The 19643-nt window shown below is 40.5% G+C and overlaps 1 protein-coding gene across 18 annotated transcripts in view; it reads right to left on the reverse strand.

Moving 5' to 3' along the window:
- The window catches only part of LOC307140223 (protocadherin gamma-A11-like), a gene marked incomplete at its 5' end in the record, with an annotated part of 277967 nt that overhangs the window by 29195 nt on the left and 229129 nt on the right, over positions 1-19643 (reverse strand). For 2 of the 18 annotated variants that reach the window (XM_079839551.1, XM_079839539.1), the window contains one exon: positions 423-3107. The exons of the other annotated variants lie outside the window; for them this stretch is intronic. In XM_079839551.1, the coding sequence (XP_079695677.1) occupies positions 423-2864 (2442 nt within the window). Of the gene's footprint in view, positions 1-422; positions 3108-19643 lie in introns of those variants that run through there. 18 annotated transcript variants of the gene reach the window in all.

Here is a 19643-nt window from a genome sequence, read left to right on the forward strand (position 1 = left end):
CATGATCCTTCAGAAATCAGAGAAATGGGTGTCTAAATTGTACCTTTAGAGGTACAACAGCTTGTCACTGAGGCAGTACCCTTAAAAGGACATCTTTGTGCCTTTTTTACTCCTAAAATGTGCATATTAGTATCAAACACGTACCTTAAGGTACTATTATTAACCTTTTTGTGGTAAAAAGGTACAAATATGCCCTTTTAATGGCACTGCCTCGGTGACAAGCTGTTGTACCCCTACAGGTACAATTTAGACACCCTTTTTCTCTAATATGACGACTTGATGCACAAGCATTGTACTGTTTTTACTGTATTTTCAATCAAATGCAGCCTTGGTGAGCATAAGAGATGCAAGTAAAAGAAGAAAATCCATTAGTGGCACAACAGTGAAGAATCTTAACCCTGTGGGGATGAGTATGCTCTCACCTCAATGGCTGAGTTCATTAAGTGCTTCCTAGTCAAAGTCATGTTTAGTGTGTTGTTATGACTCAACATGGGAGTCTTGACAAACACAAAGTCGCTCCTGCTGGAGAGCGTTGAATAGCAGGGCCTGTAGGTCCGTGTGTGAGGTTCTTGAGACCCTCCGACCACCTCCATATATCTAATGGGTCCATCAGTGTTAAGCTGGAGGTGAAGGTCCTTATGGTTTCTCTGCTGGTAAGCGTGCCGGGAGCGGAAGCCCGTCTTGGAATAGCAGCACGCCGAACCGTCCTTGTGCTTGATGCACCGTACCAAGAGCACCGCCATGGTCAGCAGCGACACCAACGTCACACAACCCAGGGCGATTATGAGGTACAATGTGACGTCCGTCATTCCCTCCCCCTTGCGTTGGGTAATCCGGAAGTCTGTAGATTTGTCTGCGCTTTTCTCCTCTATGGTGACCGTGACCGAGACGCTAGTGGACAGAGCTGGCTGGCCGTTGTCTTGTACAACCACTATGAAGCTGTAAGCTGGGTGAGTTTTACCGCCCTGTTCATCGTCCATGAGTTTCTGTGCGGTGCGCAGTTCGCCCATGTGCGGCTCGATGTGAAACAGCGGCGAATCGTCCCCGGGAGCGATGCTGTAGAAGAGCCACGCATTGTGGCCGCTGTCGGGGTCAACGGCGACAATCTTGTTGACGCGATGGCCGACGGGGGCGCCGTGTGGGACGGTCAGCTGGAGCCCTGCGTCCTCAGAGTGGGCGGGGTAAAGGATGACGGGCGGGTTGTCATTCTGGTCGACCACAAAGACGTGCACGGTGACATTGGACGCCTGCGGCGGGGCTCCGGCATCCCGCACCTGCACCTCGATCTTGAACGCGTTCATTTGCTCGTAGTCCAGAGAGCGCATGGTGAAGATGTTGCCATTCTCTGGGTTTATGTAGACGTATGAGGAGATGGGGCTGCCGTGGATGGCGGTGGGCAGGATGGAGTAGGACAGTCGGGCATTGTCCCCCACATCTGGATCGGAAGCCGAGATGCTTACTATTGGAGTACCAGGAGCGTTATTTTCAGCTACATCCACTGAGTAGGAGTTCTGCGAGAACACTGGAGCATTATCATTAACATCTGACAGACGGACCGCAAACGTCTTCTGAGAGGATAGTGGAGGCGAGCCGGAGTCGGTCGCCGTGACAACGACTGTGTACTCATCAATGGCCTCTCTGTCTAGACGTCCTACGGTCACAAGTGTGTAGTGTTCACCAAAGGCTGACTTTAATTTAAACGGAAGTCCTTGGGATACTCCAAGTGTCACTTTCCCGTTATCCCCAGAATCTAAGTCTTTCGCACTGATCAAGGCAATAACAGTGCCGGTTTCAGCATCCTCCCGGATGGGGCTGGTTAGGGAGGTCAATGTCACCTCTGGAGTGTTATCATTCACATCGATTATTTCCACTTTGACGTTGCATGAGCCCTCCATGGCGGGAGAGCCTCCGTCCCTGGCTTGAACTGTGATGTCATACACGGTTGCCTCCTCATAATCCACGTCCCCCACAACACGGATTTCCCCTGATGTGGAGTCAACGCTGAACATTTTAAGTATTCTCTCTGGTGTATATTTACTGAACAAGTACGATATTTTCCCGTTTATCCCAGAGTCTACATCAGTGGCGTTCAGTTTTGTCACAAGTGTTCCTGGAAGAGAGTTTTCCAACAGACTGACCCTTTTCACCGGCTCATCAAACACGGGCGCGTTGTCATTCACGTCCAGCACCCTAATAAGCAGGAGGGTGGTCCCGGATTTCTCCGGCTGTCCTCCGTCCACGGCCGTGAGCGAGAGGCGAAACGCGGCCTGCGTCTCACGATCCAAAGCCTTTTCCAGGACGAGCTCTGGAATTTTACTGCCGTCGCTTTTAGTCTCCACGTTTAAAACGAAATAGTCGCTCGTGGAGAGGCTGTACGTGCGCAGGGAGTTAATGCCCACATCGGGATCGCGTGCGCTTTCCAAACGGAATCGCGTTCCTGGAGAGGCCGCCTCAGAAATCTCAAGGGATGAATTCACGTTTGGAAACTGCGGCGCGTTGTCGTTTACATCGTCAATATGAACAAAAACTCTGTGGATTTCTATAGGGTTCTGAAGAACGATTTGAAGGTGCAAAGAGCAAGTCAAACTTAAAGCGCACTTGCGCTCCCTGTCTATCGTCTCTCTAATAACCAAGACACCGTTAGGATTTACCTCGAAATATTGCGCGTTAGATTCCGACATGACCTGTAGGTTTCTTTCAGTAATCCTCGTGGCGCTGAGACCCAGATCTCTCGCTATATTCCCAACGACAGACCCCGGCTTCTGTTCCTCCGGTACCGAATAACGGAGCTCACCAGACGCGATTGAGAGGTGCATGAGGGAGAGCGCGAGGCAGAGCACGGGCCACGAGCGTCTCCGCTCCATTATAAGCGATCCGGGGAAGGGAAAAGTTTCAACTTTTTCGTCTTTTAGAATCCATATTCCAGTTAAAGCGGCGCTACGATGTCGTGCGTAACGCAATCCAAACCGCGCGGAGTGAAAGAAGAAGTTTAACAGAATTCATGATGGCTGTAAAGCTTTCGGGAAACTACATGAGAGGAAAAAAAAAACAGTCCTCCATCCAGCTCTTCTCCAAAACTCCCTGAATTAGCTGCGCCTCCGCTGCGCAACAGGGCGGAGACTGAGTCACAAAGAGGTCCGTCCTATTGCACCCACCCACACACACACACACACAGAGAGAGAGAGACCCACACTCTTCCTCTAGAGCGCGGAGAAGCTTTCACAGCTCAGGTCGACCTGTTTCCAACACACATGCCAGTGATCCCATGTGGTTTCAAATATTTACGAGCCCAGATAAACAGCATTAAAGACTCAAAGGAAAGCTGCCAGTTTGTGAACACGGCCACAGACCACAAAACCATTAAAAACATATACTGACAACACAGGCAATGTTGCATCTCACAGTAAAAAGTACGCAATTAGATGTTTTATGATGATACACCACAGACGAGATATTATTTGATATGCGATTTATTATATAGAATAAAAACAAAACTCTACAATCTCTACATGTCGACGCGTACTACAACGAGCAGCCGCTAGACGGCGCAGTTTCAACAAGCGTGATTTTCTTTCCCCCTCTTTATCCGATAACATTTGTGTTTCACTGTACATCAGATTTTGTATTTATTTTTAATGTTAAAACGTAAGATGGAGTGTAATAGATGGACAGATTTGATAGTCAGCAATGTTCCTCTCTCTCTCTCTTTCTCTGCTCCATGTGAAACGGGACGGTAAGGAGAGGCTGGATGAATTGGGTGAGTGAAGTTCTGCTATTTAAACTTATCAAATATTAATCTACCTTCAAAGATACAAAAATCCCCAGTTGATACTATGTAATATAAAACCAATAACAACAACAACTTACAACAACAAAACCTACAAAAATTATATAAAATTATTGCAAAACAACATAGCTATTATTATTTACAAATTACAATGTCGTTCAAAAGTTTGGGATCTGTAATATTTTTTATGTAGTCTCTTCTGCTTACCAAGGCTGCATTTATTGAATAATAATAATACAAAAACAGTTATATTGTGAAATATTATTACAATTTAAAATAACTGTCTCTATGTTTAAAAATATATATTTTTAAATGTAATTTATTCCTGTGTTTGGCAAATCTTCAGTGTCACATGATCCTTCAGAAATCATTCAAGAGTGACAGTGAATGCATTTATAATGGTACAAAATATTCTATTTCAAGTAAATCCTGTTCTTTTGAACTTTCTATTCATCAAAGAATCCTGAAAAAAAAGTGCACAACTGTTTTCAGCATTGATGAAAATCATAAATGTGTCTTGAGCAGCAAATCATCATATCAGAATGATTTCTGAAGCATCATGTGACACTGAAGACTGGAGTAATGATGCTGAAAATTCAGCTTTCATCACAGGAATAAATTACACTTTACAATATATTCAAATAAAAATTGCAGTAAAAATAAATGCAGCATTGGTAAGCATAAGAGAATTTTGTTGTGTGATATAAAATGATTTTCTTAATTTAAATCATCATCATCATCATCATCATCAAAGCTTTTATTCAGGACACACATGGTCCAAAAAACACAAACATGAAATATACCAATACAAACACAAAAACAAACAAACAATACATATCACACATTTGCATATAAACTAAAACGCCAGTGGTTCCACAATCTGGAGAAAAATCTGACTGAACTTAGTGTTGGGTTCGTCAGTGTTAAAATTATACTGTTTGCAGAGTCAGTTAGCCTACAGATACATCTGTACATGATATTCCGCAACACTGCAAAGCAGGTGGGTACACCAGCATTAACAAACATCTGACTCGCACTGCTCCAACGTGGCACCTTAAGCAGCAGCCGCATTCCATCATTATATGCTACATTCAGTTTCTGCATGCTGCTCTTTTTGTAACAGCGCCACAAATGGGCAGTATACATAGGGGTACAAAATGTTCTAAAAAGTGTAGTCTTCACAGATCCTGAGCACATACTAAATTTTGCGGATCAACATATTAGCTTGTGCATACAACATACGACACTGTCTAAAAATGTCCCTATCATCAGACAGGTCATCAGTTATGTAATGTCCTAAGTACTTAGCCTTATCACATACTTTAAGAACACTATACCAGACAGGGAGAATTCAGGAAATAACAAGTTCTTGTCCTCCCTGCTCCTGATAATCATAATGTTACTCTTTTTGCATTATATTTAATGTCAAAGTCTGTGCCATATTTAGAGCAGATCTTGATAATCATATTACCAACCATACACCCAGTTCCACATTCGTTTAGCAACTTTGATAGATCATCCATATAAACATTAAAAAGAAAGGGAGACCAAATACTTCCTTGTCTAACTCCGTTACATACATTGAATGGTGCAGACACAAAGTTACCCCATTTTACATACATTGACTGATGAGCATACCAGAAAGCCAGAATTCTTAGCAGAAATTTGGGAACTCCTCTGTTGTGTAACTTATAAAATAATTTTTCATGATTTACACGATCAAAGGCTTTAGAGGCATCAATAAAACACATGAAAATTGTGGAATTACGCCTGTTATGCAATTCTAAAATCTCCTTTAGAGCAAAAATACACATATCTGTGCCATGTTTCGGTTTAAAACCAAACTGGTTGTCAAAGGTCAGGACAAACTGTTCCAATTTATTCAGTAATGTCCTCTCAATGACCTTGGACAAATCACTGGCCAGTGCTCAGGGCCGTGCAGAGAGTTCTTCATGGGCAGGGGCTCAAATGTAAAAAAGGGGCAAAAAAAAAAAAAATTATATATATATATATATATATATATATATATATATATATATATATATATATATATATATATATATATATATATATATATATATATATATATATATATATATATATAATCCAGCTGTGATCACATGAATAAATTATATTTTAAATTATTTTAAAATAGAAAACCATTATTTTAATAATATTTCACAATATTGCTGTTTTTTATCAATGCAGGCTTGATGAACATAAGAGAGTTCTTTAATAATGCTGCATAATAATCAAAAATGGTAATATAGCTAATAAAGTCCTTTCACGTAACCATTTCGCCAGCCTACACTTCACATAATAGGCCTGTAGGAGCCGGTGGCACTTGGGTTTTGTTAACTTTGATAGTTTCATGAAATAGTAAACGGTGTATATCAATATACATAAATACAAGTGAATTTAACTCTACTTACCATTAATGCGACTTTTGCTGCTGCTGCATGGTTTTGTTTGTTGTCAGTTAAAATCCATTTTGTCAGTGATGCAATTTATAAAATGAGACAAACCGCAGGAAATCGTTCCACAAACGTTAGTTCGTCTGTCCATGTAATTTTCAACCGATTTATGAATAAGAACAGAAAATTACCGTTTCACATCACCCAATGGAATTTGAACTTGCTTTGCCAGATCACGATTGGTTGGTGTATATACATGACAAACGGGCATTGGTGAATTGTGTAATACTTTAAAATATATAATATATAGATTTGTAATTAAATCAACACATTAGCTCTGATTATGGATGAAAAAAAAAATTGGTTTACTTTTTCCCGCGAGGCCACACACTCTCTGAAAGGACCATATTTGGCTCGAGAGCCGCTTCCGAACAGTGGAAAATCAGCTGTCAATCAAAACGCACGCAACCCATAGCAACACGTTATAGCAACGCCTCAACAGAAATTGTCCGACTTTTGAGCCGTTCGTTACTATTGTATACATTGTCATGTTATAATAATCACATTTATTTAGTTTTATTGACCACGATATTATCATTGATATTTGTCTGAGAAGGGGCACTTTTGATTCATTTTGAAAAAGGGCAGGGGCTCGAGCACCCAAAGCCCCCCCCTCTGCACGTGCCTGCCAGTGCTATAGGCCTGTAATTGTCCATACTATTTATTTTGCCTGCTTTGTCTTTAATAATAGGCACTAAAATAACGGATACGATAGAATCAGGCAAAATACCATGAACTAAAAACCCAGTAAAACAAATAGCAAGCATAGGACAGAGTTTTCTACTTGCAAGTTTTAAATGTTCAGCAGATATCTTATCCATACCATATGCTTTATTATCTTTTAACCTCATAACTGCATCATAAACTTCTTTTGGAGAGACAGTCACATCTTCATTTTTGTCAATGTTGCCCACTACAAAGGAGTTACTTTTAACACAGTTGAACAGCTCATAGTAATGTTTTTGCCACAACTGAGTAATTTCCTCTGAATTGGTTACACCATCAATATTCGTTGGCAAGGATGTTTTACAAATATTCATTCTTTTGATTTCTTTCCAGAAATCAGTTGGATTATTATTTTGCTGTTTCCTAGCAAGTGAGTCCGATATTTATATATATATATATATATATATAATTTAAAGATTCAAGATTCAAAAACTGCATTGATGAGGTTGAATAAGTGGGTTGTGTAATTTTAACTTGTGTGGTTTAAAATGTTTTTCTAAATTTAAAAATACAAAAACTGTATGAACATGGGTGTCTAAATATTTTGCATTATATTATAAAACATTTTTTAACTATTCAGGTCAAACCTTATCATACAACAATATTAAACTGTCAATATTCATATTAAACATTATTAGTCATTGCTTTCTTTACATCTGTAAATGTAACTGCGTAAAACTAATACCATATGATGTAAATAAATCTTTAATTAGGTGCAGATGATAGATTTGTAGACTTCTCAAAGCGTGTATGTTAAATCATAACCATGTGACTGACAGCAGCACGTGTGTGTTCGTGCGTTATCTTTACCGCCGCCCTGTGGTGAGTTCATGAGCTGCAGCTCTGCGCGTTTGTGTTCAGTGGCAGGAGGGGAGGGACGAGCGGAAAACAGGATAATACACGCGCACGTCCATGCTCATGAAGGAAACGAGAACAGTCCAAACAATGTATTCAATAAAACTATTAATGATAAATAAAAAACTTCAGACTATAAAAAGAGCAAGTGAGACGTCTGAGAGAGAGCGCGGATCTCACATGTTGTTATGAGAAATACGGAGGAGGAAAAGGATGCAGGAGCCCGTTTCAGCACCACAGTAGCGGACAGCGCCACTCAGCTAAACGCAGACAACCGAACCATCTGCTCCCCTCTCTCTCTCTCTCTCTCTCTCTCTCTCTCTCTCTCTCTCTCTCTCTCTCTCTCTCTCTCTCTCTCTCTCTCTCTCTCTCTCTCTCTCTCTATCTCTCTCTCTCTCACACACACACACACACACACACACACACACACACACACACACACACACACACACACACACACACACACACACACACACACACACACACACACACACACACACACACACACACACACACACTCTGTAATCCAATCAGCTTTCAGTAAACGAGTCAGCCACATCTTCATACAAAGAAATTACCCTCAATCCAAACAGCAAGGCAGTGACTAGCAGTCTTTTGGCATCACAGACTAACTACAAAAATACCCAGGCAACTGCATTACATACAACAGTCTCAGTCAAATTGCGCAATGCTGAAAATCTTCACGTTGACATTTTCTAAAGTATAATCTAATTCAGCTGTATAGGTTGCTCCTTTTTAAATATTCCACAGTAGACAAAGTATTCACAGTATTCCACCAGACAAAGCAGAGACAATGTGGAAATGTATAATTACACCTTTCACAGGTGAATATCATGAGAAAATGTGAAACGAAATGTTACATAATATAAGATAGGGTTTAAGTACAATGAAACAGACTGGTTTATTTAGCTTACATAACTACTGTGAATATGTTTACTACCAGTCAAAAGTTTGGACACACCAACTCATTCCTTATTATTTTCTACAGTTAGAATAATACATTTCCTTAAGCACCCGCTCATCAATTTAAAAAATAAAGAAATAAAGAAACAAAAACATTTACAAATGTTTTGTGAAGACATACATAGACACAATACAAAATTACCAGCAAAAATCTACCTTAAAAGACTTAAGAAACAAATGAATGTGTATCCAAACTTTTGACTAGTAGCGTTTATTATAAAGTGTAAAATATCAGAGTAGCTGTAGAACAGATCTATGTTTAGATCTACCTTTAGAAGTGGAATTATAAAATGTGGGTATGAGTAAAATGCATTTTATGCAAGAAAAAAGCACAAAATTAGGTGATACATGTGTGTGTCTTCAATGCAACTCTTACCTTGATTTGCAGACATGAGTATGGATCAGACACATGAGCAGGAGGAGAAGATATCACAGCATCAGCAGCAACACGGACATGAAAAAGAAGATGAAAAACAGATTTGATTAGATTGATGCAACAACAGACGTGTGCAGGACCCTCATACTTACCAAACCTTGCATGAGACCTTTAGATCTCTAGACACCCCAGCAAGAAATACATGGACATTTGTTTATGCGAGTTAGACAGAAAGTTTAATGAAAGAGAAAAGAGAGAATGTTCAGAGAAATCAAACACCTCTGTTAGGCAGCAGCTTCAGATATTAATAATTCAAACCTCCATATCCAAACCTCCATATCACACACACAGAGACACGTTTTATGAGGACAGGAGATGACAATACAGAAACAAATGTTTGCCCTCAGAATGACAACAGTGCTCATAAAGTGTTTAGAAGGTGCTGTTATCTCAAGTAATATATTTTGTAAAACGTGACATTAAGTTGTGTTTATTATTATATACAAGTTATAATTATTTGATTACATCCCAAAAAGCATTATGAGGTGTCGCACGCACGCACACACACACACCATTTATCTTCATGACACGTTCATTTTATCATCATTTGCTATTTCCAACTAAAGTAAGTCCAAAAAAGGACACCTGGAGACTCCAAAAGGAACCAAATGATATAAGTCCATTTCAACATATTACTAGGATATTATATATATCTATTATTACATATAATATGTATATATAATAATATCATATAACTAGGATATTGGCTGTTTATTAGTACGTATAAAGCACATATTAATGCTTTATTCTGCATGACCTTATTCTACATACCTTAATCCTACCAATACCTAAACTTAACAACTACCTTTCTAACAATTAATAAGCAGTAAATTAGGCGTTTATTGGAGCAAAAGTCATAGTTATATATATATAACTACGACTTTATAGGAAAAAAATAAGAGACCGCTAACATTGACTCAATGTCAAGTGGTCTCTTAATTTTTTCCAGAGTTGTATATATATATGTGTGTGTGTGTGTGTGTGTGTGTGTGTGTGTGTGTGTCTTTGTGGGCATGTTTTTGTGAAATATCAGGATACAAATGTGTATAATGACATGGGTATGACATAGGTATTACAAAAAGAGGGTGAAATATGAGGACATTCCCCATGTCCTCACTTTTCAAAATGCTTATAAATCACACAGAATGAGGTTTTTTTCACAGAAAGTGAACTGCACAGTCTCCTGTGATGGGTAGGTTTAGGGGCAGAGGCAGTGTGTGTGTGTGTGTGTGTGTGTGTGATGGGTAGGTTTAGGGGCAGGGGCAGTGTGTGTGTGTGTGTGTGTGTGTGTGTGTGTGTGTGTGTGTGTGTGTGTGTGTGTGTGTGTGTGTGTGTGTGTGTGTGTGTGTGTGTGTGTGTGTGTGTGTGTGTGTGTGTGTGTGTGTGTGTGTGATGGGTAGGTTTAGGGGCAGGGGCAGTGTGTGTGTGTGTGTGTGTGTGTGTGTGTGTGTGTGTGTGTGTGTGTGTGTGTGTGTGTGTGTGTGTGTGATGGGTAGGTTTAGGGGCAGGGGCAGTGTAAGGGGATAGAAAATACGGTTTGTACGGTATAAAAACCACTACTATGGAATGTCCCTACATTTCACAAAACCCCACCTGTGTGTGTGTGTACAAACTCTTATTTAACATTTTATTTTCTATTTTCAAATTCTATTGCATATAAGTGCATGGGGGAAAATAAAATATTATTGAAGAATGAAAGAATGAAAAAGAGATCTATGTCCTCTTGAACCAAATAACGAGACAATATGTTTAGCTTATTACAGAATTCCAGCTCTCACTGATGTAATCGTGCTGCCTATAAAAACACACACACTTGTCCCTTCCCCCAACACATTAACCCAGAATCTCTGGTGACTACATGCCTCCATCTATGACAGGGGAGACTAGGGCCTTTAGCTGCGCCTCAGCACATCACATCCAGCCCTGAACCGTTCACTGCCCCCCTGTGGACTCAAGAATAATGGTACAGCCCTGCCTGTGAGTCAGCCTGTTGCCATGGCAACAACATCCCACCAAGGGATGGAAATTGGGCCAGAAGAGGAAGAGGAGAAAGCATTTATGACATAAAGACAGACCATATTTATCCTCCACAAAAACATCGAAAATGTAACACCACTTGTTATTTAAGCGCAAACTAATGTAATTTACGCTAACAATAGAGAAATCATCAGTGTCACTACAAGCTGAATTTAAGGGCTGAAATTATAAGCATGTTTTGAGGAGTTCTGCAGTCTGGCCATGCAGAACACACAAATACATCAGCCTGACTGCAGGGAGGTGCAGACGGAGAGGGGGAGGGGGGAAATGAGAAACAGGATGGAGAGAAATAGACAGGGAGGAAAGAGAGCTTCTCTTGTATAGAGAGATGAGACACTTGATATACCTATAAAATGAATAAATGATTCAATAATACATTACAGTCTTAGAAGGAAAGGTTTTATATGGAACCTTAAAGAGTTCCGTCAGGCGCTTCATTTATAGAACATTTTGTTTTGGTTTTTATTCGATTCATTTTGTTTTAATAAGCCTTTTATAAACGTAACAGCTTGTATACATACTTTATCACTAGAAAAAATGAAATAATCTGTTAAACATGATATATTATGATGAATGATATATTTAAAACATATATTATGTATGCAATCATTGACATTTCTCCTTACACGGAACCTTTTTGTCAAAGGGTTCTTTAAAAAAAAAATTGTTTTTATGATAAACAGTTATACTTGTATCTGACATTAACAGGAAACCGAGTCAATCACAACGACACGTCCCACTCTCAGATATAACAAACAAAAACAACTAGCATTAATAGCTTTGCAGCCACATGGCTTTAGTTTCCTGTCTGAGGACGCAGGTCACTGTGTGTGTGTTTCTGTACTGTCTCACTGGCCTTGATAAACCCAGTTTAATCCTTTCAGAGGATCAGTGTGCTCACACACACACACATACACACACACAAACACACACACACATGGTATAAACCCACAAATCAATACATACAATCTCACGCAGAATGATTTGCATGGATGTCCCAGGTCAGCATGACTCTGTATGATCTGTATTGCATGTATATGAGAGCATGTGCACTTTAAATAACAGCATTCCTCTCCGAATCAACGGTCATCCCATATTAATCTTCTCTGAGAGCCACACCTGTTCACAAAGCTCAGGAGAGACAGATTTCTTAAGGAGAGATGCACTGCTGCATTAAAGTGAGAAGCAGTAAAGAACAGAAAATAAAGCTGGAACTCTTACATTATGATATGAATTCAAGAGACACGGGACAGAATCTGTTTTTCTTGCAAATATATGTTAAACGCTTCTCTTTTGTTTACAACCACAGGCACAGCAAAATATAAACATACTAAAACATAGTCCAAAGATGCTTTTGGGATCTGGACAGGGGTCAGCATGGGCACCCTGACTGGTCTGCGGCTATGCCGCCCCATACGCAACAAACTGTGATGCACTGTGTATTCTGACACCTTTCTATCAGAACCAGCATTAACTTCTTGCTCCGCACGTGCATCAATGAGCCTCGGCCACCCATGAGCCTGTCGCCGGTTCACCACTGTTCCTTCCTTGGAGCACTTTTGATAGATACTGACCACTGCAGACCGGGAACACCCCACAAGAGCTGCAGTTTTGGAGATGCTCTGACCCAGTCGTCTAGCCATCACAATTTGGCCCTTGTCAAACTCGCTCAAATCCTTACGCTTGCCCATTTTTCCTGCTTCTAACACATCAACTTTGAGGACAAAATGTTCACTTGCTGCCTAATATATCCCACCCACTAACAGGTGACGTGATGAAGAGATCATCAGTGTTATTCACTTCACGGTCATAATGTTATGCCTCATCAGTGTATATTCCTAATGTAAAGTAAAGTAAGCATACACACACCTGACAGAAAGTACTCAAGTTATAAAACGGTAGCACTTTATGTAACAGTCCTGTACCCCATCTATACAATGTACTTATTATAGTAATAACTATAGGTACTAACCCTGAAACTACTCCTAAACCTAACCTTAACCACTGTAGTTACCTTGTATTAACCAGTACTTTCTTAGGTAAGTACACTGTAAGTACATGTACTGTAAAATAAAGTGCCTCCTAAAAAACATTGCACAATCGGTCAGATCCTATAATCAACGTAGCCATGTTAGTTTTTAAATTCAAGATATGACCGGTCAAAATAAAGCAGAACATAGGATACAAAGGTGATCTTGACCATTATATATAAAACAGTGGCCTTGACCTTTCATACTAGCTTTTATACAACAGCAATCTGCCAATGAGGAATGCTTTGAAGCGAGAAGCTCATTTCAGTGATTTGTGAGGAAACAGCTCCTCAAAGCTCAAGAGCATGTGGATTTATGATGTACATTAAAAGAAAAGGCGTTAATAAGTCCAGGAACCGAAGATTAGAGTAATGAAGGCCAGATGTGGGACATTCAAGACAAAGAGGGCAACGGTTCACACGGTCACAAATGAAGAAGTGCGGACGTGTGCACCTCACACCAACAGCAGAATGTGCGTTTGTGTATGAGTGACCTTGCATGCAATTCAGGTCAACGCTGAAGACAGTTATGCTCCTTTTCATTTCATAAAGACGGAGATATAATAACATGAAAACGACACTAAAACTCTAGCTAAAAAAAGTAGCAGCTTCCTGTAGTAGCGGTTTCCAGAACATCTGACAAGCACATGTCTCTCTTTACACAGCTCTTCTTTAATGTGCTGCAGAGGATCCACAAATAATAATGAGTCTATTAAAGAGCAGCTAGCAGGGTACACCGGAAAATAAACCCAAATACACAAGCTATAAAGCTGAATTCGACAAACATTTACTTCCATAATACGACTATATACAAAGAAAATATACTAAGATATGATTTGCATGAGTATTGAAGGCAAGCGCAGAGCAAACATGGTCGCTTCTAAATCTCATAAGCATCTCATTTATGATAGTTATGTGTTGTTGAACACATTAGTAAATACATTTTACATGTATAATAAAACGGACTCATTTATAAGCTGTTACAATGCTACAATCAATCATTTCTAGAGTTTCTCTCTGTCATTAATTTGTCTGTATATGGTTAAATCCTCCACATCTTCATATTGTATACTGTCTGCGCAGCTTTGTACATGCTCAAAATGGCTGCCAGCATCGCATTGCAGTGGTCTTATGTAGAGATCCTGAGTGCACGCTGGTGTTCTCTCTCTCTCTCCAGTCATGCATCATCTTGTTTACCATTACACACTTGCATATTCCCCTCACATAATTTGAACTGTGTGTGTGTATCAGTACATGTTTTAGTGCCACTGCATGATCAGGGCAATGTTGTGTGTGTGAAGCAGAAAATGGGTCAGGGAATGTAAAAATAGTGTGCCAGCTAGTCCTTCTCCATCTCTCTCACTCTCCATCCATTTGCACCCTCACAATTCTGATGAAACTGAAAGAATGATCTGAGAACGCGTTCAGTTGCTTTGCCGGTTATTCTTCATCTGATAAAGCAAGGATTCAGTAAGGATGTTGCTGTATGCCGCTGTTATTTTGGTTGCATTAGCCTCGCCTCGCACACAAACCCTCCCCCGCGACTCTGCAGTCTGTGAAATCCGAACGCATTTCCTGTTTACTCCTGACACCATTCTAAAGGAGTGAATAAGAATGGTATATCAGTTTAAATTCCACTGAATTTTCTTGATGGGCCTTCTACATATGAACATGCAATAGATCCCCAAAAAATATTTAGATACTTAAAGGGATAGTTCACCCAAAACTGAAAATTCTGTCATCATTTACTCACCCAGATTTGTTCCAAACTTGTATAAATGTCTTTTTTCTGCTGTACACAAAGGAAGATATTTGGAAGAATGTTTGTAACCAAGCAGATCTCAGCAGCCACTGACTACCATAGTATTTTCCCCCATACTGTGGTAGTCAATGGTAGTCTTCCAAATGTCTTCCTTTGTGTACAGCTGAACCAATTAATGTATACAGGTTTGGAACAACTTGAGGGTGAGTAAATGATGACAGATTTTTGGATGAACCATCCCTTTAAGGTGCACTGAATATGTATGGATGTCAATACACTAGATGACAAACATCAAGCCAGTTGTCCTCCATTGGTCCCACTTTATATTAAGTGGCCTATGTACTTACATCAAAGAATAAGTACAATGTACTTATTGTGTTCATATTGTATTGCACACATTTTTGCTGATATTGAGGTGGGATACGGGTAAAGTTAGGGACAGGTGTGGTGGGATGGGTCAGTTTTAGGGTAGGGTTAGGTGTAAGGGAAGTGTCAACTGTGTAATTACAAATGTAACTACAGAAATTAATTACAACTGTAATTACATGCAGGTATTTTTAAAAATGTAATTACAATGTAAAACCATGTATGTATACAATCAGTGCATTGCATCAAATAATTAATTTAAATGTTAGTAAATAGTAGTTAAGGCCACCTAATATAAAGTGTACTTTTGTGAACTTGTGAACATCCACTAAAAATCACCAAAAATTGCTCAATAATTATAGATAGAAAAGATCATGCAGCATTTCAGTCATGGAGTTATAGATGCCTGATGTTAAAAAATGTGTAAGTGTAAATTATATGACCAAATACTGTATAAGCAAGACTTTACAGGTCAAGAAATCTCACCTCTGCACTAACATCTGGTTCCTCTGTATTCCTGTTTTGCTTTGGCACGGTCCTCGTGCCACTTAAGTCGACATTTAAAACACTTTGACTAGAGGGCCGCAAGAACTTCAGATCACTCTTTCTGGAGTCAGTAGTGCCACACACCTCGTAATTGTACACGTGCTGTAAAGTTCCTGTGCCGCCTACGTCTGCGTAAAGAGGCGGATAATACGGAATAACCGGAAGATTCGCTCCAGATTTATAAAACATCCGCTCGCGTCTCCATCTGTAGCATTTGACTGACAGTATGGCAATGATAGACACGATAAAGAGAAATGAAACCACAGCCAAAGCCAAGACTAGATAGAAAGTCAGGTTGTCGTTGTATTCTTTGTCGTGCGTAAAGTCAGTGAACTCCGAGAGCACTTCAGGGAAGCTGTCCGCCACCGCCACGTTAACATTGACTGTAGCTGATCGAGAGGGCTGGCCGTTGTCCTCCACTACAACAGTGAGTCTTTGTTTGACAGCATCTTTATCTGTCACTTGGCGTACAGTTCTTATTTCTCCATTCTGTAAGCCCACTTCAAACAGCGCCCTGTCTGTGGCTTTCTGCAGTTTATATGAGAGCCAGGCATTCTGTCCAGAGTCCACATCAACAGCCACCACTTTAGTCACCAGATAACCCACATCTGCCGAACGAGGCACTATTTCAGCCACCACAGAAGCGCCTGACTGGACCGGATACAGAACCTGAGGCGCGTTGTCATTCTGGTCCTGAATGATTATTTTCACGCTCGCGTTGCTGCTGAGAGGAGGAGAGCCTCCGTCCTGCGCTTTTACTGTGATTGTAAATGATTTTAATTGTTCATAATCAAACGATTTTGTGGCATAAATCGTCCCACTGTCGGAGTTGATAGAAACAAAAGACGAAATTGGTGTTCCGTTCAAATCATTATCTGATATTAAGTAGGATAGGCGTGCGTTTGCTCCCAAATCTGCGTCATGCGCTTTAACACTAAACAAAGACAGGGAGGGCGAATTATTCTCCATCACAAACGCATTATATGATTCCTGCTCAAACTGCGGTGCATGATCATTTACATCAGTGATCTTTACGTTCAAAGTATTTTTACTAAACAAAGAAGGGCTGCCGCTGTCTTTGGCTGTGATGGTGATGTTATACTCAGGGATGTCTTCTCTGTCTAGCTCGGAGTCCGAGACGATACTGTAATAATTAGTCAAAGATGATTCGATTTTAAACGGAAGGTCTCTGTCAATAAAACAAGTAATCTTTCCGTTTTCTTCAGAATCGCTGTCTTGTATATTTATCATGGCCACTACGGTTCCAAGTGGTGAATTCTCAGGTATACTGTTAGAGAAAGACATAAGCGTCATTTTTGGAGTGTTATCATTTACGTCTGTTACTTCCACAATCACCTCAGAAGAATCTGATAACCCCCCCTGATCTTTAGCTTGAATTTTAAACTCGTGTATCGCAGACTCTTCGAAATCAAGCTCACCCATCAATCTTATTTCACCGCTGGACGGATCGACAGAAAACAGGTCTCGAATTTTGGGTGTGGTGTGTTCGAAATAATATCCAATTTGTCCATTTGAGACAGTATCCGCATCGGTTGCATTAACAATAACCAGCAACGATCCTTTCGCGGTGTTTTCTGGGATAGATATTCTGTATGTGTCCTTTTGGAAAACTGGAGAATTGTCGTTTGTATCTAAAACAATAATGTGTATTTTTACCGTGCCAGTGCGTTTCGGGTTGCCTCCATCTATAGCAGTTAAGGTCAAATATAAATGCTCTTGCTTCTCTCGGTCTAAAGGCGTTTGCAAAACAAGCTCGACGTTTTTACTGCTTCCAGATCGACTTTGAGTCTTTAGTGTAAAATGATCAGTAGGATGAACTGAATAACTCTGAATACTATTAATCAGGACATCAGGATCGACTGCGCTATCCACAGTAAAACGCGCTCCGGTTGAAGCAGACTCGCTTATTTCCAATCTAATTTCACCTCTTGGAAATGCGGGACTGTTGTCATTAACATCCAATATTTCTATGGTGATGCGATAGAGCTCGATGGGATTTTCTAAGATGACTTCAAAGCTCAGACTGCATGCGGATACAGCACCAGCGCACAAAAGCTCCCGGTCGATTCTCTCCTTAATAATGATGTGCCCTTTCTCCCGGTCCAGCCCAACATATTCCCGGCCACCTGCTGTAAAGATCCGCGCTTTCCCCGTTGTCAGCCTTTTCAGCTCAAGACCCAGGTCTTTAACTATGTCTCCGACGAATGAACCGGGTGCCATCTCCTCTGGCACGGAGTAACGGACCTGTCCGAACGCGCCACAGAGAAAGTGTGCAAAGAACAGCAGAACACACGACGGCCATGCAGAACGACAATCCTTCCTCCTCATGTTGATGGGAAAGCTTCGATTTATCTTTCACGAAAATATGAAAAAAAATATCCACTCGATAGCGCAGAAAAGTTTAATAATTAAACTGAAATCTAAAAATGAAACAAAGCATTTATACTGCCTGTTAAATGCGTCATCCAGGGTTTGCTGCGCGCAAGGCTTTGTACTAAATGCACAGCCCAAAGTGGCACAGAAGGCGTGTATGATGCATAAAATCAGCCAGATCTACCTTATCAACCAACAGCGACCCTTAGGGTTCGATCCAAGAACTGCAAATTGCTTTTCACAAGAGAGCTGCTTATGGAAAAAAGAGGGTAGTGATGGAGCAAGGCGCAAGCGGCAACATCCACTTTTACGCGCATCATTTTGAAAGGCCTACAGTGGAGAAAAACTCTGTTTCTTTTCAAAACAAGCTGAAATATTTGTATTTGCTTTTAAATCCTCTTGTATAGAGTCAAAGGAAAATACATAAATGCGTAAAACACTACTCGCGCCCATACGCAATGTGTTTATTGTTTGAAAATGTTAATTAAAATATTAAATAAACACAATCTCATTCCACAAACCTCACCTGATTTTCTGCATCTCTGGATATCTGTTTATGCTCCTGAATGTGATGCAGTGTCTGAGTTCCACTGGTGTCCAGACTAATGATGCTCTGACTACAAGGTCGAACAATTAGATCACTCTTTCTAGAGTCAGTAGTGCCACACACCTCATAATTGTACACGTGCTGTAAAGTTCCTGTGCCGCCTACGTCTGCGTAAAGAGGCGGATAATACGGAATAACTGGAAGATTCGCTCCAGATTTATAAAACATCCGCTCGCGTCTCCATCTGTAGCATTTGACTGACAGTATGGCAATGATAGACACGATAAAGAGAAATGAAACCACAGCCAAAGCCAAGACTAGATAGAAAGTCAGGTTGTCGTTGTATTCCTTGTCGTGCGTAAAGTCAGTGAACTCCGAGAGCACTTCAGGGAAGCTGTCCGCCACCGCCACGTTAACATTGACTGTAGCTGATCGAGAGGGCTGGCCGTTGTCCTCCACTACAACAGTGAGTCTTTGTTTGACAGCATCTTTATCTGTCACTTGGCGAACAGTTCTTATTTCTCCATTCTGTAAGCCCACTTCAAACAGCGCCCTGTCTGTGGCTTTCTGCAGTTTATATGAGAGCCAGGCATTCTGTCCAGAGTCCACATCAACAGCCACCACTTTAGTCACCAGATAACCCACATCTGCCGAACGAGGCACTATTTCAGCCACCACAGAAGCGCCTGACTGGACCGGA

This window comes from Gobio gobio, assembly GCF_949357685.1.
Source record: "Gobio gobio genome assembly, chromosome: 16".
NCBI lineage: Eukaryota > Metazoa > Chordata > Actinopteri > Cypriniformes > Gobionidae > Gobio > Gobio gobio.